The 21118-nt window shown below is 50.5% G+C and overlaps 1 protein-coding gene across 1 annotated transcript in view; it reads left to right on the top strand.

Annotated features, from left to right (window-relative positions):
* The first annotated feature begins 4493 nt into the window (after positions 1-4493).
* Positions 4494-21118, top strand: part of PTH1R (parathyroid hormone 1 receptor) — a 127406-nt gene continuing 110781 nt past the window's right edge. The window contains exon 1 of the mRNA XM_049798869.1: positions 4494-5026. Within this exon, the coding sequence (XP_049654826.1) occupies positions 4952-5026 (75 nt within the window). The 5' untranslated portion in view covers positions 4494-4951. The remainder of the gene's footprint in view (positions 5027-21118) is intronic.

Here is a 21118-nt window from a genome sequence, read left to right on the forward strand (position 1 = left end):
GATGCACAAATCTAATTTAGCCAAAGTTCCTTCTTGTATATTTTGGCCTTGACTTTGCATACAAAACATGAGCAATAGCCAAGTGGAAACAGAGCAGGAAAGGCCATCTCACCCTCCGCAACACTTGGTCATTGGACCGGCTTCTTGCACAATGAGGGATTTTTGCAGCGTGGCTGCCGGCACCGTCCGTGTCAGGCCTTTCCCTCACCGATCGATGGCTTTGGCTGACGTAAGTCATGATGTTTCACTGAACCTGAGTGACCCAGGAGAGAAAGGACAGGGGGCTTTTTATCCAGGGTGGGATTTCAGCTCCTGCTGAAGGCAAGCGTTCACCCAGCTGGGAAGAAAACAATCCAGGGAGAGGAGAGGTTTAATATTAGGCTGTGTAAAAGTTAGCTACAATATACAGCGGATTCCCAATAGCGATCATTTCTGGCCAAAACCTTAGCCAGTTTAAATTGATTATGCTTTTATTTTTGGATGCCGTTTTACATTAGTAGAAGGATCTAAACATTTGGGGAGGTTTGTTGTAAGATGTTGGAGAAACTCATTTCAACCCGTGCCATCCCCAAGGGTCTCCTTAAAATAGCAACATTACAAAGGCTTCTTTTAGCGCCGCATTCCTTCTTGGTTCGTTATATACACATTCACGGATACAATCTGAAAGAAAACCAAAGCAAAACTTAGGTGTCCAAATCACCTTTGCCTTTGACAGGAATATGAGCCTGGGACAGATCTGCTAAGGAGAATGGAGTCCTCCGGTGGGAAGACTTCCAAGCGGAGACCTCACACACTCGCATGCATCATCCCAAACAAAAGCAGGCATCTGGACATGCAGAATAATTCATCTCGCCCTGGAAAGCCTGTAGAGAGAGAAAGGATCCTCTCGTAACGGTGGCAGAGAGAGTACACAGCGTTTGGGGATGATGGGAGATGACAAGAGCATTTTCCTGGAGCACCTGCTCAAACCCAAACTACAGCAGTAGAGCTGTTTCTTGTCTGACCTTGCATAAATCGCAATTTCCAAGGATGGTAAGGCCCAAAACTGCAGGGCCTGATTCTCTGCACCTCACGAGTCAGCCAGGGACCCTTTTTATGTGGGTAAAGAACTGGACGGGTTGTTTGGGGGTCATGTGAATGGTGAAGATGCTCACATGTTCACCTCTGCTACTGGGAGTCCCTGGACGTGATTCACTGTGACTTTAGAGGACATCTCTACCAACAACCCGTACGGTCCTGGTCTTCAGCTCTGTCCTGAGCCCTGCTCTGCCCAGAGGCTGAAGAAGAAGGTGATGAGCTGAGCAGGGCAGCATCCAAGGAGACCTCTCCTACGGATCTCAGCAAATTCGCAGCAGCGGCCAAAATCTCCATGAATGATGCTGAGCTGCGAACTGAACTTTAATCCTTACGGCCGCATCTGAGAGAGGGATGGGGGTTGTGGGGCAGTACTTTGTCCATCCTCACGTGTCCCTTGCATTGAGGGGTTGGGAGGAGGGTTTCGGCTACCGCTCGGGGAAACGCCCCTTTAGACTTGGCTGCAGTGCATTTGATGCTCATCCCTCCGAAGAACAGCTCTAGCCCTTGCACTTCTCGTCCTGCCAGAAGGGAACAGGCAGGGAGAAATGAATCCTGCCCTGATAGCTGTACCTGGCAGGGGGTTGACTTTGGATCTAGGGAGTCCTGAGGTGTGAGTTTAGTTCGCTTGTGGATAAAGGGGATCCAGGAAAAGGTCTCTCATATTCTTGGTGGCCATGAGAGTGAGACATGGCCAGCGGCAGCTTTCCTCCGCTGTGCTCCTTGGGCAAGCTTTAAACTGGGAACAATTTTCTTCTTCTGCAGCTTCAGCAGTTCAGTAGTATCTGCCTTTAATCATTAAATGATCTGAGGGAGAAAAACCAGCCCAGAGGCATCCCCGGTCCAATCCCATACCCCACACGTGGGGGACTGGGTACAGACACGGGGCCAAAGCCTGGACGTGGCCATCCCCTAAACCGTATCGGTTCCTGCTGTATTTACCCCACATTCTCCTCCTGGTAGCAGCAGGAGGTGGGGGGATTTTAATACACGAGGCTTTCCCCTGCTTCTCCCCTCTCTCCGAGAAAAAAAAAAAAACAGCAAGGGACCTGCAATGGGGCCCCTGAAACTTTGCAGCGGATTTTTTTTCCCTCCTTCTCAGAATGACTATAGAGCCCTGAGTACATATTTGCTCAGTCCGCCCCATACTTAAACACACACAGATGCTCGGCTCCCCTGGGGACAGGGGCTCCCCCCCCAGCTCCCCCCCCCCCCTCAGTCAAGCACAGTGGGCAGAAGCGAGCCAAAACCCGTGAAACAAACCCCACCAGAGGTAGAAATACCTGCCCGGAGCCTCCCCAAGGAACCCCTCCCAAACCAACCCCCCTTTTCCTTCTTGAGCCCCTCTCCCCAATAAATATCTTTTTAATCCCTGCTGCAAAAGCTGGAAAAATAAAAAACCCAACAGATTTGGGATTAGCCTGCAGATGGGGGAAAAATGGGGTGGATATGGCTTCAGTGCTTTTAAATGTTCCACCCCCCCCCCCCCCCCAGCATCCCCCTCCCCATCTCCCCCCCCCCCGTCCATGCATCGCCTAACTGGAGGCATGTGTCGCCTGCGAGCTGGAGGGAATGGGGTGGGATGGGGTGGGATGGGGTGGGAGGGATGCAGGACACCCCCCCTACTTCCCAGCCCATCGGACAGACTGGAAACCAGCAACCAATGGGGTCCCGGCCTGGGGGGGACTGGGGGGGCTTTTATACCTGCCTTGCTCCCCCCGCAGCCTCGGAGATCCGCTGTGGCTGGCAGGGAGAGGCAGAGGGTTTGTGAGGAGGAGGAGGAGGAGGAAGAGGAGGAGGAGGAGGAGGAAAAGATTGCATCAAGAGCAGAATTTTTTTTTTTTTTTTTTTTTTCCCCTCTCTCTCTCTCTTACAGGAAGCCCTACTCTACCTTAGCCTTGGAAAGAGCCCCTTTTCATAAAATTAGCTGAAGGCACCTATTCACAGCCATGGGGCTGTGAAAAAAAAAAAAAAAAAAAAAAAAAAAAAGCAAGCAACAAACCGACTGTAGAGTTTTGGGGTTTTTTTCTCTCTCACTCGCTCTTCTTTTTTTTTTTTTTCTTCGCTCCAAAAAATAAAACACAAATGCACACAGCTCCACTCTGCGAAAACTTGATGTTTTTACCGTCTGCTCTCTGATAGATCTAGAGGAGGTTGGCTATTTTATTTTTTTTTTTTTTTCCCCCTCCTTGCCGCCGTTCAGCTCCTTTTAAATATCCGCTGCTTCTGCAAGGAAAGGGAAAAAAAAAAAAAAAAAGAAAAAAAAAAAAAAAAAACCCAAACCACCCGGACTTGATTTCCAAAGTTCCCCCAATGAGTCAGCCCAAGCGCAGAGCCGTGGGTCTGCCCGGGTGTTGCATCCTTGTCAGGATTTCTACCCCCTCCCCTCCTCGGTTCTCCTCCCCCGTCGAAAAACTGCTAAGGGATGGTTGCTGGAGCCTGCTTTTGGCTCTTAAATAAACCCCCAACAGCTTGGCTTTGGGGGGGTAGTAGGGGGGCTGCTTTTTTTTTTTTTTTTTTTTTTTTTTTTTTCCTTTTCCTAGTTTTATGAATGAAACCACCCGGCTGATCTGGGAGTAACATCCCTGCCCTGAAACTCGGAAAAATTGGTGAAATCCAGGCCGGGCCGGGGGGGGGGATGGATGGGATGGAGACTTGGTGGTTCCCCCCGAGGGGATCCGGGGGGGTGCAAAGTGCCCTCCTCGGCTTTTCGGGAGGCTCCTCCTGGGCAGGGGATGGAGGGTTCTGTGCCCGTGTGGGTGCACGAGTGAAAAAAAAAAAAAAATTAAAAAAAATAAAAAAATAAAAAAAAAGCCAAACCCCGAGGATTTCAGAACATTTCGCGGAGTAAGTGAAAAGCGTTTTTGCCGCGGGAAAAAAAAAAAAAATCTAAAATAAACTACTTTAAGGAGGGGGGGGGAGCGATCTTTCAGCCCCACGCTTTCATGCCTTACTCAATCGGCTTTTTGAAACTGCAGATCCTTTGAGACAGAGAGGGAGAGAGAAGCAAAAATCCCTATTTGTAACAAAAACACCCTGCAACCTGGAAGGCTGGCAGAATAAACCTATTGTGGAACTGAAACGCGCCGGGATATACAAGCAAAAAATCCCCCAGAGTACCACTGTTTGCGAAAAGGTAATTGCTGAGTGAAAATATCTCCAAGTTTTCGCTTTTTTTAACTTTCGACTTTGCGATTTGTTTGCATACCGAAAAGAGAGGACGGGCAAAAAAAAAAGCGCTTTTTTTTTTTTTTTTTCCCGCCCCCCCCCCCCCCCCAAACCCCTCTGAAACCTAAAAGATAAAATTACTGGATCTAAAAATAAAGCAGTGGTTAAAAGCCTCCCCCACCCTCTCCAATCTCCCACCCCTTCCACCCCTCTCTCGCCTTCTCCCTCCCTCCCTCCCTCCCTCCCTCGCTCTCTCCCTCTTTCTGTGTGTTTGCGTTTGACAAAGAAATTATTTGAACTTCCCACTGCCTCATAAAAAGGAAACAGAAGAGCAGTTTTGACATATGGATGTGATTTTTTCTGCTCGGAGACAGATGCACACGGAAAACAAACAGCACCAGGGGCTGCGGCTCTGAAGGGAGCGAAGTCGCTTCGCTTCCCATGGGCTCCTCGGGCGCATTTCGGGAGCTGCCCAGATCTCCAGCCATGAGAAAACGGAGCAAAGGACCGGGGTTTCTTGTCATGTGCCTTTCTGGCTAAAACTGTGGAAACAAACAAACAATCAAACAAACACAAATTCTGGAAAGGGGGGGGGGGGGGGGGCGGGAGGGACAGAGAAGGAGAAATCATCTGCAAGCGGAGCGCTGGAAGACCTCTCGTCCTCCTACTTCCCTGAGCGAGCTTGGATGCTGGAAGAAGCCTCTTGGATATGGGATCATATCTGGTTTATCACAGTCTGGGTTTGATCCTCTGCTGCTCCGTCTTGAGTTCAGTCTACGCTCTGGTGAGTCCCTCGATCTTTTCCCCTTCGCATTCTTGAACGAGCTGCGCGGCTGTTGCCTTGATGAGTAATTTACTGTATCAAGGATTTAGAAGGCAGAGCGCTGGGTTTGGTTGTTCGGTGGTTTTTTGTGGGTTTTTTTTTTTTTTTTTTTTTCAGCCCAGTGGCTTATTTCGCTGGCAGATAGTATGTGCAGTTGGTCTCGGAGTTGCTGCACCAGATGAAATTAAAATGTCTGTGCTTCCCAAAGAGTTTGAATCACTTTTAAACCCCTCCGGACAGGAACGCGTGCAGTTTGACAGGGGTTTGGGGAATTAATTAAAAGGCACCTATGGGTAAAAGGCAACTTTTTCTTTTCTTTTTCTTTTTCTTTTTTTTTATCCACGCCCCTCCCCAAGATGACAAATTTAATTTTGATTTAATCTTCTTAATCTGCAAATCTGCCTAATCTCAGCAAAACAGTGCCTTCCTCTTTGGGATTAAATTTGGAGAGGACCTCAGAGTGCAGGGCTTGCAGACAGTTTACACTCCCGAGCATGAAAGTAGTATTAACCCTTTGCTACTCGGCACTGTTTTCACCTGTTCCTGCACACACCGAGAGAGAATATCTCTCCAGAGGTAGCAAAAAAGGGCTAAAATCTGCCAAAACTGCCTTGATGGTGGCGAGGGGGAATGGGCTAAGACCTACAGACGCCACCTCTGCAGCCCCGAGTGTTCTCCAAAGCCCTTCTGCAGAAGTGAAGGGAAATGTCACACGGAATCGGCCACCAGATATGAACCCACCGATGAGCACGCTGCTTTGACACGTGCTCTCCTTGCTTTCTCCATCCCTGGAACCACCGCTACTGCTAGCGTTTCCCAGTGCCTTCTGGCGGAGGAAGGGGCACCACCACCACCTCAAGCGGCGTGTGCTTTCCATCAGGGATGGAGATGTGATGCTTGAAAGGGAGTGGGCTCATCCTGACCCTGGCTCCGGCCAGGACCTCCCTGACCCTCCAGGAACCATCCCGCTGGGCTCTGTCCCCTGGGTTTGGTAGGGTTGCTTGGGACGTTGTGCGGGTTGGTGGGGAGGGTATTTCCCCCAGACGTCCAGCATGGTGCTAGAGGGAACCATCTCATCAATAAATGAGAAGAAACAGCTCCTTGGAAAACAATCATTGTTGCAGTCCATCCCTGTCTTGCTCTGTCTCTAAGCACAAATAAACCTTTCAAAACCCCAAGGGAATTGGGGAAATTGGGAGGACCACTTATAGAGTTCTTGAGGGTTTAGTGACGGTCGAGGTTTCTCCCCTGTTCTGGGGTAGGATTAGCATCTCCGTGACCATGGCTGGCTTCGGGGCCATATCGTGACTTTGGGTAGGTCCTGTAGCACCTGCTACCCCCCACCTCCACAGCCCTGCTGCCGCTGAATTCAGCACCAAAATTCCTGCTAGCTTTGGTGTCTTAGTTGGTACCAGGGAAAATCAGGTTCGTGAAACAGCCAGATTGGAGCTCGGCAAACTTCAGGACCCAGAAAAGCTAGGTGAGGCTGTGGAGTGCATCTCCAGTCCCAGTCCCCTCTCCCAGTACATCCCAGTACCTCCAGAAGGTGCAGAGGACCAGCCCGTGAGCCAAGTGTCAGCTGTCTCGTGTTCCCAGTGGGTATTTTATTTTTCACACCCCCATCACAACAGACATTTTCACATCACAAGTGATTTGCTCAGCAGCGTTTGTCGGTGAGAAGGGCTCACGGCTGGAGCAGCTGAGCGTGTCCCATGCACCGGCTCAGGGCGAGCCGGACCTGGGCATAAATCAGGAATAATGCCGCCAGAATCACAGAGGCACGAGAAAGCGGGGAAATTTGCTGGGAAGGGCTAGCTACAGAATGCATGAGAGCATTTCTTCTGTTTTGTGTCCAAAAGCCTGATCCCCTCCTGCACTGATTTGGGGTCCTGCCACTAGAAACCCCAATGGGTTTAATTAGGCCCAGGCTGAAGTTCATGGTTCAGACACTTCCCTTGCTTTTCAAACCCACCATTGACAGCTGAAGGAGTTGCCGGAAGGTCTGAAAAGTTGTCCTGACAATTCAGGGGCTGCAGAGATGGCGTGTGTCCCTTCTAGCATCCACTTAGGCAGAATAAGAAGGTCAGCCCCATGTCATCCCACTGTACAACAACTTGCGAGGCGGGGGACAACTTGCAGGGTGCCTAGAGCCTGATTCTTTTTTTTTTTTTTTTTTCTGTTGTTGTTTCTTTCCCAAACTAACTTGGTTTTTAAATGAACTTTGAAAACACAGAATGGTATTGACTGCATGTTTCAGCACAGTGGTATCTTGGTAGCTACACTGTAAGAAGGGTTGTATATATACTTGATATTTGGCTAGTGGATCTGAGTGTGTTTCATGTGCTGCCATCAATAGAAGTCACCAAGTGCTTCTCTCCTAGAAGCAACAAGCAAAAATCAATGAGGGCAGTTGCAGAAGGATGGGGATGCAAGTACTTAATTTAGAGACAGGTTCCGTGGCAGCTTTGGGCTAAGCTAAAAGTGGTACCCAATTTTTCACTCCCCCAGCAGAGCAAAGCAAAGTTCTGTTGTGGGGTTGGAGTCAGGAGGATTCCCGCAGACTGAGGCAGCCGACCGCTCAGAGCTTCAGGGCACAATTCATCTGTCTGAGCCTGGAAGACTTGAATCTTTAGAGCCGTGACCCTAATTGCTGGGCTTTTCGCAGATCGGTCGCTTTGCATCTGAGAGTTGGTGATGCCGAGATCGGGAAGAGCACGATGCGACCTAAATCTGAAGCTGTCGGTCCCATTATTCCTTTTTGTCAGCCACCAAAGGTGATAGTAAAGGCACTTTTTGAAGCAAGAGTGCTGAAGTAGGGATGGGAAATAGTTTCTCTGATGGCCTATGGCACTGGAACATCATGGGGCAGGACGCTGGCAGCTGAATCACTTCTCTGCAGCACGCGGGCTGCGTGTCCCTGCATTAACTGTAAACCAGGGTGGGAAATTCAGCACATGGGAAAATGCTGTGGGATTGAGTCCTCTCAGAATGACAAGTGTGTGTGCAGAATTCGTGTGTCCCCCTGCTTCCCCCGCCCCCCCCTCCCAAGCCTGCAGCCACGCAAAATCCATAGCGAGATCAGCATCCCTGCCCTGAGCTTTTGAGGGGCAGCTGAGAGGGACAGACGGCCGGCTTTGATGTGGGGTAAAGTATTGGGCAAAGATCTGCTCTCCTCCACCTCCCCTGGTAATCCAGAGAAGTCCTCCCTAAACAGCGAGGGTGAAGGGATAGATTTGGGTTAATTCTGCTATTTGGTCCAAGGGCCGGGGAAGCAAGATTGGCCTGAGGCAGAGAGCCCTGCAAACATGGGCTTGAAAAGAAGATGCGTGCAAAAGGAGCTTTAAAAGTAGAGTCCGACACCAGCAGGGCATGCGAGAAGTTAAGATGTAGGCGTTATGATTTTACCTGAAAGCTGCTGCCAGATCTCCTTGCAGAAAAACCTCCCCATGTCCCACTCCCAGCCGAAAACCCCATGGTTTGCTCTGCCGACCCCTTCGGTTTTCACTTTGTTTCCTCTTCTTGCCAGTCTCAGCCTAGCAGCCCCCAACCCAGTCGTCACTGGAGGAGATAGTCTGCATCATCATCATAGTAATAATAATAAAGCCACCAGCCTTCTGCAAGGCTTTGGATCAAAATAGCTCTGTTTTGGGAAACAGGTATCAGCCTGAGCTGGGAGCAGTCAGCCGAGCTCAGCATGACCCGAGAAAGCAGGTCCATGTGGGGTATGAAATGGGTAGCAAAAGGCACCCCCGCTTTACTGGGGGGGGGGGGGGGGGTGTCTCGCCTTTCAGCAGCGCTCAGGGCTTTGCAGAAGGTGCTGCACGTTTTGGGGGAACGCGTTTTGGCAGCGGAACGGTCGTGCCCCCTTGCTGTCTGCTGCAGCCTGCGGTTCCCCAGCCCTGGCCCCGCTCAGGCTGCTTGGGCAATGCAGAAGTTTCCCTCTGGTTTTGCAGAGAGGCTGTAGCACTCCCCCAGAAATTCAAGGGGTGTCAGGAAGGGATTTGGAGCCCTTTCTTGCAGGCATAACCCAAAAACACAGGGACAAGCTCAGCCAAGTCACGGGCAGAAGGATCCCAGCCCAAGGGAGCTGCATCCACACCAGCATTGGTGTTATCTCTGGTAGGAAGGTCTGGTATAAATCGGAAAGTTCACACCAGAGTGATACTCAGGTCACCGGTGCTCAGACGACAAAGCAGCTGGGTTAAGGAGGTGCTAGACAGTGTTTGGCTCTTCGACTTGTTTCTTGTTGTTCCCCTGCTCAGACCCACATCTTCACAGATCGGGAAAGGGGAAGGATTTGAAGTTGAATAATTTCTAGCTGGAAGGGAAAGATAATCATATTCTGCCTTAGAACACAGCCCATAATAAAAAGAATAATAATAATAAAAAAATAATCCTATATAGAGGCCCTGCAAATCCCGACTAGCTGTCTAACTTCATTAAAGACAGGCTCCAAGTGCAGAGAAACAATGTCGGAAATGTTCTGTTCTCCACACACGCTTGGGAGCGTGCCCATCCCTGCCCCGTGTATTTATGAAAGATACGATTTTTGTTATTGTACTTCGGGATTAGCAGATATCCCTGGACTATAAAATACTCAACCGCAAAATATAAAGCAAACAAGCTTCTGCGTCAGGGTAATGCATGGGCTGTGATTTCATCCCAAGCAAGCCAAAAAAAGTTCAGCTGCCCGGTGGCAAGTCTGACCCGAGCAGGCTGGGTTTGGGGTGAGCTCCTTGCGTCGGGAAGAGGAAAAGCAACAGGGCAACTGTGCACGCAAGGGGGGTCAAGGCTGGAGGAAATGAAACCCGAGGTGTTCCTTTCAGGTCCAGGCAGTTGTTGTTTGGTTTCTGGCCTCCTAGAAATAGCCTCGGAGTGGTGCTTTGAGACCAGGGGGATTATTCTGGCTAGGGTGGTGTGTCTGCGGTCCCGGAGGGGTCCCCCCAGCCCAGACAGCTCAAGCCCAGACAGCTGCTGCCCTTGCCGCTGCCGCCCTGCGCTCCCACGTCCCTTTGAAAAACGATGCTGAGAGTCGTCCCACAGCTGTGGGTCTTGTATCGTCTCTTTTCTTGGGCTGGGTGTATCCATAAGGGACTCTCCGAGGGTGTAAAGATGCTGGCTGGAGGATTTCCTTCTGCTTGGGAAATGCACCGCTCAGCCCCTCGACCAAATTCAGTTGAAATCAGTCCCTGGTTTGCAAAGTTATCTGAGGCACAGACACAACACTCATCACACCGAAACCCCCAAATCGCAGCTATTCCCTCCGACCAAGCAGTGTGGGGTGAGGTGGTAACGCACCTCCCCTGGCCCTGAGATGTAAGGCTGGAGAAATCCCGCTCCTTGGAGTCGCTGCCAGAGCTATGGCTCCAGCTAAACCCTGCAGTCATTGAATTTTCTTTGTGCCTAAAGACCAGGAGGAGGGAATAGCAGAGCCAGACTACAGCTGCCTCCGACTTAAACCCTTCCCGGGAACTGGCCCTCGTTGCTGCTGAATGGCTCCATCCTCATCCCGCTCGGCTGGGAGAGGGCGACGAAGTCCGCCCTGTCTTTAGGTACTCGCTAGACCGTGCAGCTTTCCGACCCCACGGCTGTCGCTGGGCTCATCTCAGCCTTTTGAGCTCTGATCCCTCCAAACCCCCTCTTCCCCTGACACTGTCCGGATCAAAGGGAGAAGCCAGCAGGGATCCCCCACCCTTTTGGATGGGCTGTTTCTCTGCAAAAGGGCAAGCATAGAGGGGTTTGTGTGTCTGCTCAGCTCCTGCTGCAAGTGAAATTTTGGTGTCTCTCAATTAGTAACCATTACAACAACAATAATAAAAAAAAAAAAAGCAAAGAAAACTCGCTACTTAGGGCAAGCCCTGACCGAAAGAAAGAACTCAACAGATTCGGCCTGTGTTAAAGTTTAGACCATAACAAAGATACTTTGCCTTGACATGGAGAATGTGCTTTCTCCCTCTGCATCCACTTGGCTGTTGTAATATCATTTGGCTATCTCAACCCCTAACACCTCAAACTTCAGCTGGCCTTGCAAGAGCTGCCGTACTATAGATGATCTTTGTGTTGCACCTTTCATGACGTGGCAATAAACAAATAACCCCTGGGGCTGAAGCTCAGCCAGCAGATTATCTGCTGGGTCAGACTGAGCTTTGCTGTCTTGTGTCATGGGAAGAAAACACCCAAAACTCATGCTCGGCATCAGTTTATACCTTGGCATAAGTTTATAACTTATACCTGGCTTGGCATTAACCCCTCTATTTCCACTGAGGCCAGGCTGACCCTTGACAGTGATTAGAGGGGCTCTGTGTTTTAGGGTTTTCCTTCACCTTTGGAGGCTCAGCTTGGACTGACTTCCAGAAACCTGATTTTCAAGAAAGGAAAATTTGGGACTGATGGCATCCTCTTAACAGATCATACTTTGTTCCTCTTGTAACACAAATCCCTCTGACAGCATTCAGGTGATAGTTCAGTTGTTGAAATCTTCTGCAAGGCTGGCCTGTCTTTCTGGCCACATTTTTCCCTTTACCCAGCAAAGCAGAAAGTGGACCTCTCTGCCCCTTTTCCCTCTCACCCCTCCAGTATCTGTGGTTCAAGGCGTTTCAGCAGCACAGGGATTGTACTCCTGTCTCCCTTCTTCCCTCCTGACTGTGTGCACCCTTCCATGAGCTGATTCAACTCACTGAGCTTGCACAAAACTAACCCAAGATGGAAAAAATGAAAATAAGTGTAGGAGAAGGTTTGTAGCTGGGTCAGTGAATGGCTTCTGCACATCAAAGTCTTGCATGAATCACCAAGACGCGCGAGAGAGAGATTGGGTCACAGAAGTGGGGACAAGAAGGGATGAGTGGCCAGCAATGTGTGCAGGTTTGCCCTGACATCGTGCTTGTACAGTTACTCCGGCATAAAGCCCCCCCAAATCCTCCACTTGCCAGATCCACACCCCATCCCTGTTGTACCTCCCGTTCCTTGGCAATAAATACACGTACAGCAATGATGTGAGCCACGGGGCTCAGTGGGAGCTCGGCTTCGTGCTACCTCCGAACGTCCCCTCCATCAGCCACACCATCTGATCATTAGCACTCCGCTAATGCTCCTTGGCAGAGTTTTTGTCTGGGCAGGTGAGTCCTGCAGACCGTGGCAAGTGGTGGTGCAGGATAACGTAGGTGGGGGGTATTGGATACGACTACACTCTTGGGTTTGGGGGAGGGGGGAAATGAGTTCAGGCCTGTAGACATGAGGTGTGCCGTGCCGCTTGGCTTCAGGGTCCGAGGACAGGACCCAGCCCTTGTATTTAGCAGTTCAGCCATAAACAGGGACTTCCAAGACTCAGCAGTGGCCCAGACAAGCTGAGACACAACACAGTTGGTACCTACTTAACCTGCTTTCTGGTCTGTCCCTTGCAGGGACAGTGAAATGGCCAAGCCAAACCGTTCTCCCTATGTCCACGTAGAGGAAGGTGTTGAGCCAGGCAGGACTAGGCAACGCAGCCCTCCTGCCCCAGCCCGCCTCTCTGACCCTATCAAAGTGCAGAACAAGTGAACCTTCAAAGTCCAAAGGTATTTGGTGTCTTTGAGTCCGTCTACCCTAACGACCTCGAGTATGGGCCATCTGTCAGATAAGGGCAGCTCATCAAAAGGAGACTTGGCCCCTCGAAAAAGACCTCCTCCTAGATCAGTGTCTGGGACAAGGGCTGGAGACAGGAGTTGCTGTCTCAGCACGCAAGGCAGGCTGGTTATCTCGTTTTTCACATGGCTGCCCTGTTGCTAATCAGGGTTCCTCGATGTTATCTTGATTTCAGTCTCCCTTCCCCTCTCTCCAAGCATTTCAGTCTATTTATCTGCTTGGGTTTGCCACACTGAGAGCAAGAAGCAGCCTCAATTGCATCTGTAAAGGCAGGTTTGAAAGTCACTGGGTGTCCTTAGAAAACCTCTTTCCTTCACTGAACTTTGGCTTGGGACCTAAATCATTTTTTTTGTATCTTTTAGTAGAAAAGAGAGTGGTATGCAAAACTTAGCTCGTGCTTGCCACGGGTTAAGGGATGAGGCACTTTGTAAGGAGCAGCAGACGGTAGGGAACTACCACCTCTTGGGCATGTAGCAGAGGACAAATAATCAATTAACTGAGGCTCAGCGGGGCTTTGGGGGACTCTGCCGCTGTTTAGGACTACTAGAAAGTCGTGTAATCATTATCTTCTTGCCTTCACTTATTCATCTGGTTTACATGCCTTGAGCACTCAAGGGATTGCAGCATCCCAGGAGAGCCCCCGGCCCATCCTGTACACTAACCACAGGAATGGTGCTGGTAGCAGATACAGAGCGGGACATTTCTTAGTTCAGGAGGAGAAGGAGGGTTTCAGAAGCTGGAAGCACCCTGGCCCTGCTCTGCCCAGGAAGACTGGGACTCCTGGACTTGGGAGCATCATTTGAACCTGGTTTTGTTCACGCTTCCCTGCACTGTGTTGTTCCCCTGCTCCATCTCCCCGCTGCGGTGACAGCCTGCTCTGCCATTTCTGTCTCTGTCTTTGGCCTTTCTTTCACAAGGCTAGGCAGAAAGAAATCAACATTTTTGACCAACCTGGAAGGCACAAGGGGCTGCATTCAGACCTCTCCCTGTAGGCACATGGAAGCCCACCAAAAGACAAGGCTGACTCCGGGTCGTGCACAGGCTCCGTTGCACCCAGACCGTGTTACTGCCACTTCCCTCACCTGCACGACCTGAGAATGGTCTCTAACCCTCTTTATTTAGGGACGTAGTGGGGCTCCTGAGGCAGCTCAGCTGTAGGAAACCATAGGCTGACCTGCAGAGTAATTAATTCATTGCTGTTGTGAATAAAAACATGCAATGCCTGATCTCCTCCAGGAGCAAATAGCCAGTCGCCTCTTTTATTTTGCAAAGATACAAATCAAATTCCACAATTCAGTGGAACCACTGGACCGATTTCCATGGACTTCACATGCTATTTCCATCTATCCCACTTTTATTGCCTAAACTCCTGCTTCACCCCAGCCTTACCTTGACTTTCTTCTTGACTCCTACATCACAAACCACTTCTCCTTTCAGATAATGAGCAATCACAGCTAAAGTAGCTTTGAGACACCGGCTATGGCCAGTGATTGCAAGGAAATGACCTGTTTCTCCTGGCTGCACTCGAAGAGTAAGATCAATAAAGCAACATTACACAGCATATCTATTTTGTGGTTAGCAATTTCTCTCAGCTCAGTAAAAATACAGCAAAAAGAAAAAAATTTAAAATAAAAGTGGGAGGGAGCTGATAAGCGGTGGGACTGCTAAGAGATGACCAACTTCTAGAGCTTCAAAAGCTAGAATTGCTGGCTTATCAAGAGCCGTCAGCTTATGAAGCCTTTTAACCTCTCAGAGTTGATATCCCCAAAGTTTTCTCTGAGCTCATGTTTTCTTCCAGTGCCCTCGAGGTTACAGTCACTGAATTGCTTGCTCTAAAATGGACTCTTCAGTAAGGAGAGGAGACTAGGAGTTGAGATTTAGCTCTCCCATTGACTTTCTGCGTGCTTTCAGGCATTTCTTGCTCTGTATGTGCAGCAATGGCACAGAAGACTTGTGGGAATGAAGGTGGACTCTGTGCATTTGGAAACGTGGTTTATTTTTATTGTTCTTCCCAGAAAAGGACAAAAGAAAGGCACTGAGGTGGAAACATTTTCCCAGTCTAAATAGCCATGGTTACTAAAACACACACCCGTAGGTGGTCAGAGGGTCTGATGCACTGTATCTAATGCAGATGTGGCTTATTTTCACTTTTACTAAATTACCAGGACTGTTTACCCAGGCTAGCCACTGGATGGGGACAAAGCAGAATAGGGCTGATTTCCCTTGCTTGGCTTTAGATGTCAGCAGTGGGTGTCCACGCATCTCAGAGCCGCCCCATATCCTCAAGGGACCCGCTGAGCTGCAGAGCATCCCGCCACAGATCAGCTCCTCTGTGACGGCACCCCACAGAACCCGGGTGGGCTTCCAGATCTTGTTTCCTCAGCCACCAAAGACGCAGGGTTTGGTGCAAAACTGTTCTGTACGGGTGTATATACAAAAGTGAGCGTGCGGGTATAACGGCATGGCTCTGACTCATGCCGTAGCATTGTTAAACAGTCTCGAGCATCCCACCAGATGATCCCACTGCAGAGTACCAGCTTCATCTCCAATTCATTTCCCACCATGACTGGTGTTTCTCCGTCAGCCTTTCACCACCACAATGAAGCATGTTTGTTGTTTTTTTCTGTTTTATTCCTGGGATCAGATTTTCTCTCTGATTTGCCTTAACCTCATCATAGAAACCACAAAGCTCAAGGGGCCAGAGCCTTCTGCTGGCGTAAATCAGTGGTGTTCCTGTGGAGTGCAGAAGGGCCAAGAGAATCTCATCTGATGTCAATCAGTGTCAGTGCAGGGAAATAAGGAGAGAGCCGGAGGGTAAATTGGAGAAGCCTAACTGGCACATGCTGGTCCTGGTCTCCTGGCCCTGGGTTGCATCTGGATGGGAAGGGAGAGGATTCTGCAAATTGAGAGGTCTGGGTCAGATGACAAGCCCCCAGTTTCCAGATGCTTCTCCAAACCATGTTCGGCCATGCTTCAGTAGCTTATTTTGTGGCTGGCTGCCTTGTGCAATGAATGCCTTCTTGAAAGCGTTTAAACAAGAACAGTTTTTTTTGGGGGGGGGGGAGCTGAAAGGGGGGAGTGTCGCTCCTGTTTCTGGCTATGGTGGCAGTGGGGAAGGATGATAAGCATGCTGGCAGGCTGGATTTTTCAAACCACAGGCTGGAGCTGAATTCAGCTGTGGATTTGGATCCATTCTTAAAGGATGCCAAATCATGATGTCTGAATCTCTGAGATTTGAGCAAATTTCACATCAGTGTTTAAAGCAGACTGTGCAATAGATGATTGCTTTTTCTTCTCTCCTACCCAAATTTTTGTACTGATTTTGCCCTTGCATCCCTTGGTGTCATTGACAAGGCTGGTGTGATCAACAAATTGAACTTTAAGTGCCTTTTGCACATATTTTGTAGGACTGGAAGTGGGAAATCAGGCCACTCAAAGTTACAGCTATTGTGTACTGCTAATTTACTCTGTCATCAGCAAAAGATGACTCAGGTTTACAGAGGAGCAGGGGGCGGGGAGAGCGTTTCAGCTGGTGAAAATGGAACAGAGTCAGCCCTTGTTTTGCACCCAGGTAAGGGTCTCCTGGTTCGGTGCCAACAAGTCTGAACACAAAGAGGATCTCCGTAGGGGTCAATACGGGCATGTGCTTGGCTGACCTGACTCAGCGCTTCCTGGGGTGATAAGGGCTCTGAGTTACCCAGATAAGCAGAACAATGGCCAAGCCAAAGGGTGAACTGACTGTTCACCAGTCCTTCGGTTTGCCAGTTTTCCTGTTTCTGCTGCCATGAAGGTGAATCACCCATCCCTCCTGTCATTGCAATGCAGCCAAATCTGCTGCAAAACAGCTGTCAGAACTGTCACTGGGAGCATGCAGGGGTGAAGGTCTACAGGGTGTGCACAGAGACCTTTCCCAGCCCGGTGCCTAAATCCTTTCTACTCTGCTGACAATGCCAGCCTTCATTATCAGCACTGTCAGTCCTCCAGAAGAACCAATTACGCATCATCTCACTGCTGTGGCAGTAACTTTTGCTTTTCTTCTGGTTTTCCTTATTCATCACTTTCCCTTTTGCCTCTTGGTAACACCATTATACCCAACACCCCCAATTCCTTCTCCTCATGGTTGCTCTCAATTCATTCATCGCCAGCCTGTATTTGTGCTTGGGATTGCCCTCACCCATGTGCAGGACCGTGCACTTGGCCTTGCTGAACTTCATGAGATTCGCATGGCCCCACCTCTCAAGCCTGTCAAGGTCCCTCTGGATGGCAGAGGGCAGAGAAGCCCCCAGCTTTCAAAAGAGACATCTAAAATGAAATGGAAGGGAAGAATACTCCAGTGAGAAGTACCTTCTTAGGGTTCAGAGTTAACACCCTGTAGAAAGTGGACCAGGCAAAGAACTGTAGTTCATACCTCCAAAAGCATCAGGTTGGGAAGCTCATGTGTCCCAGAAAGCCTGCAGGGCAATGCAAAGCAGAGTGAACTGGGAAGAGAAGGCTGCTTGACCCATAAAATCCCAGCATTTTGTGTCTCCTCTTCCAGCCTTGCTGCTGCAAGGTTGGGGAAAATGAGCGTGACAGACACTGGAACAGGTCCCACACCTCCTACAAATCACCTGTTCATGGCTGGAAACGTGGTGCTCAGGAAGGCAAAGCTGGTATCTCTGGCTTGTTGCAACACAAAGATGATATTTCTAGTGAAGACAGGTCATGAGATGGCAGGTGATAAGACCATTTTGGGGAGGGTCCAAGGCCTTAGATTAAAGCCTCGGGTTGGTATTTGAACCCTGGAACAGGGTAGGGGTATGTACAAGCGTACAGGGAGGGGACATTCCCATCCCAAGGGCTGGCAGTGCTTCGATGGGGCAAGAGGCTCTTTTTGAACTGGGCAAGGGAGAGGAAGCATTGAGGACCAGGGCTTTTCCTCCAGTCCACGAGAAGGATGGACGAGAGAGGACAGACGAGACACTGTCACTGCCTAAAGAAGCTCCCAGCTGACAGGGTTTTGCCTTTATTAATAAGAAAAAACAGGCAGGCCAGGGACAAAGTGCTGTTCTGCAATCCTCCACGCTGTTTTACTGCCAGCACAGTCCCTGGCATTGCTTTAGCTCTTGCCAGCCCGCACCACCCCAAATAATGCTTAGGCACATTCCAGGTGTACTGTGGGCTGTAGGAGGTGGTTTGGATGAGGCCACACTGCTTTGGGAGAAAGATATTGTAGACATATGGATGTGGGCATGGTCAAAGGGGACAAGGATGCAGGTGATTTATTTTCTCACACAGCATTAGCTGGTACTCGTGGTCCCTTGAGCAGGATCCCACACCGCAGCAGGTCCCGCTCCACGGGTGCCTGGCTGGATTCCTGCTATAGGCACATCTGAGGCATCAACAGCTCCAAAACAAGGCTCTGTTGGGACTCCCACCACCATTTACCGCCCAGTACCCCCGGTGTGTGGGGATGCTTCTATCCCCACAGCGAGATGCACGGATGCCCCACTGCAACGTGCTCCAGGGTTGATTTGGCCTCTTGCGCTGGGTCCCAGCCTGTGCTTTTCAACCCAGGGACCTTCCTCCTCCTCCCTCCCCTCCATCTCCCACCAAGGCATTCACGGCCACCGCAGCTTTTCTCCTGGTCGTGCCTTCCCACCGTGGCTCTGAGACCCCCAGCTCCAGGTGAGCAGCACGTCAAGCCCTTCAGTGTCTCCCCTCCATGCCCAGCAAAAGGAGGAGACGAGAAAGATGCCGGAGCTGACTGGCTGGAACTGGGAGAACGTCATGCTCCAGAGCTGCCCACGCCGCACTGAGGGTTTAATGTGCCGTAATCACAGAGCTGGCCTTGTTGTAACGGCACCCCGACCATGCACAGCTCCTGGCTGCTGCTAGCGGCTCCCGCGCTCCCGCGGTTGCTGCCGGGTGGTTTTTTTGGAACGGATCCCCACACACACACACACACACAGGCTCCCCGAGCGAAGGGAGAAGGGGGTCTGCAGGGAGGAGAGGAGAAAAATTGGAGCGGGGCGGTGTCCCCGTCTCGGCCACCGATGGTGCCGACCCTATCGGGTTGTGAATCAGGACATTAATCAGTGTTACGGGGCTTGGGACGGGATCAGATACCTGTGGTTTGAGGCGTGCTGGCAGGGCTCGGCATCGCCGGAGTCATAATACCACACACTGCTCATGAAAGAGCGGAGCTGCGACGTTCCAGGAGGCATGGTGCCGGGAGGGACGACGGGGGACGGGCTGCGGACGGGGGCGGGAAAGGAAAGGCGAAGGGAAGAGGGAAAAAAATAGAAAGAAAGGAAGAAAGAAACCCTCTCCGTGGGTTTCCTGGCTGCTCTGCCTACAGTAGTACGAGAGGGAGGGCTGCCTGCTTTAAAATTTGCCTGCTGAGCCTTTGCCTTGCCTCTCGCATCCTCTGTGCGGGGAGTTTTGCTGAGCATCCCTTCCCACCAGCGCTGGCAAGAAAGCGGGGATATGAGAGCATGCAAATTAATTACACCAACCAGGCAGAAGTAGCAGAGGAGTGTGGGAAGGCAAGGCCCTAAAGGCTGGGCCAGGAGCTTGGGAGATGAATAAATGGGATTCCTGTTCCTGGGAAGGGGGGACCAGAAGAGACAGGGCCCCTTCATTGTCCCTGTAATTGAGGCTGTTTTGCTTTCCGAGGCAGCACGAACCAGGCTCTCAGCCGTGTCTGGCTTTCAGCTGATATTAGGTGTTATGAAGGCTAAGGAAAGCTGTCAGGAGTTCAGGTTTGGGTCCACGCAGGCGGTTTGCAGAGCTTGCCATGCTGGTTTCTCCCCGCCCATGACAGGACACCACGGGTGAGCTCACAGGGTGGGAAAAAACTGGGGGATCCGTTATGGCAAATCATACGGAGATAGCGGTGTACCAGCCAGGGTGCAGCCACCTCTGGGGACTACCCTTGAAAAAGCATGCTGTGGTCCCTTGTCTCAGAGCGCCCGTCCACCCCTCCATCCTCCCAGACCCTGACAACACAGGCAGGAGAGCTGGCCCAGCCATGCCCAGCACGGGGCGTCCCAGGGTGGGAAAAGCATCATAACCCCACGCTGCAAATGCAGAAGGCTGGGGGAGTGGGTAGTGTGAAGAGAGAGACGGCTCTGCATTTGCAATCAAGACCCAAGCGTGCTGTGAGGGATTTGTGCGGACGGCTTGGCTATGCAAAATTGTGTTTTCCCTGCTATTTCTGCTGCCTGGAGGGAGGCAGGAGTCCCCATAGCAAGCATGGGGCTGACCGTGACGGTCAGGCTTGCTTGGAAGTCAGATGAGATGGAGCTCACCTGTTTTGGAGGCCACAACCTCTCCGTCTTCAAGGGAGGGAGGTAAACCAGTTTTCATCCATAGGCAGCAGAGATCCAGCAAGGCGAGAGATGCTACAGCAGGCGTCTAAAGGGGAGCAGGTGAGACCCACCACGGCATGGCTGATTTCTGCCCTACCCTGGGTGGTGAGAGCTCGTGATGCCGTGGATATCTGTATCGCTGGGTCGGGCAGAGGCAGAGCAGCCCTGGGGAGACTCCGTGTCTGTCTGCCAGGTACCGTCAGTGCCGACTGACACAAACTGCTTCTGCCTGTGGTCTCGGCAGCCGGCAGCCGCCTCCGAACAGGAGGTGCCAGGCCACCCTGCAAGGCAAAGCCCAGGCTTATTGGTTTAGTGTTGCATCTTTCTCCATTTTTTTTTTTTTCTTGTTCTTTACCTGCTTCTGGTTTTGTACTCTTATTGTTGCATCTTTTAACCACAGCGGGCTTTAGGCCATCCTCCCTGTTTTTAAGACAGTGATATTGCGTTTGTGGAATCATGGTTAGCGGTATCAGCAGGATGTTCTCAAAGGCTTCCCGGTTTCCATGAACACTGTCTGTTCTGAATTTATTTTGCTGGTTGATGCCAACAATTGACCTTGTAAGTCTTTTCCCCTCTACCATGTAGAAAAAAACCTCTTCAGCCTGCAGTACAATGGACATCTCTTTCTCCTCCTAATGAAAGAGGGTTGAAGGTAGCACCCAGTGCTGCAGTGAAGGACACCCTGTCGCAGCAACCCATTTGAATGATTACAGGTGGAAAATATTCCCAGAATTATGACAGTTCCTTAAAATATCATGAGCTTTTCAAAAAGGGGACGTTTTTATTTCTCTTCCTTTTCCTCCCCTTATTCTGGCACTCTAGAGTTAATAATCTCCAGCTTCTTTCTGCTGCCCTGGCAGGTAAATGCTTGCTTTTATTTTAAATGTGAGCAGTGTGTCCCCCAACATATGACTCCAGAATCTAAGGCTCAAAGAAAACCAGACTTAAAAAACACCAGATAAAGGAGTGAGAACTCGCAGTCCTGATGCATGGCTGGCTACCCATGTCCTTAAAGGGTAGGGGAAATTAGTAAGAAAATACTATTATCTTCTTCCCTCACGTCCTTCAGCAAGTCATCCTC

Source organism: Accipiter gentilis, chromosome 4 (assembly GCF_929443795.1).
Source record: "Accipiter gentilis chromosome 4, bAccGen1.1, whole genome shotgun sequence".
Lineage (NCBI taxonomy): Eukaryota > Metazoa > Chordata > Aves > Accipitriformes > Accipitridae > Astur > Astur gentilis.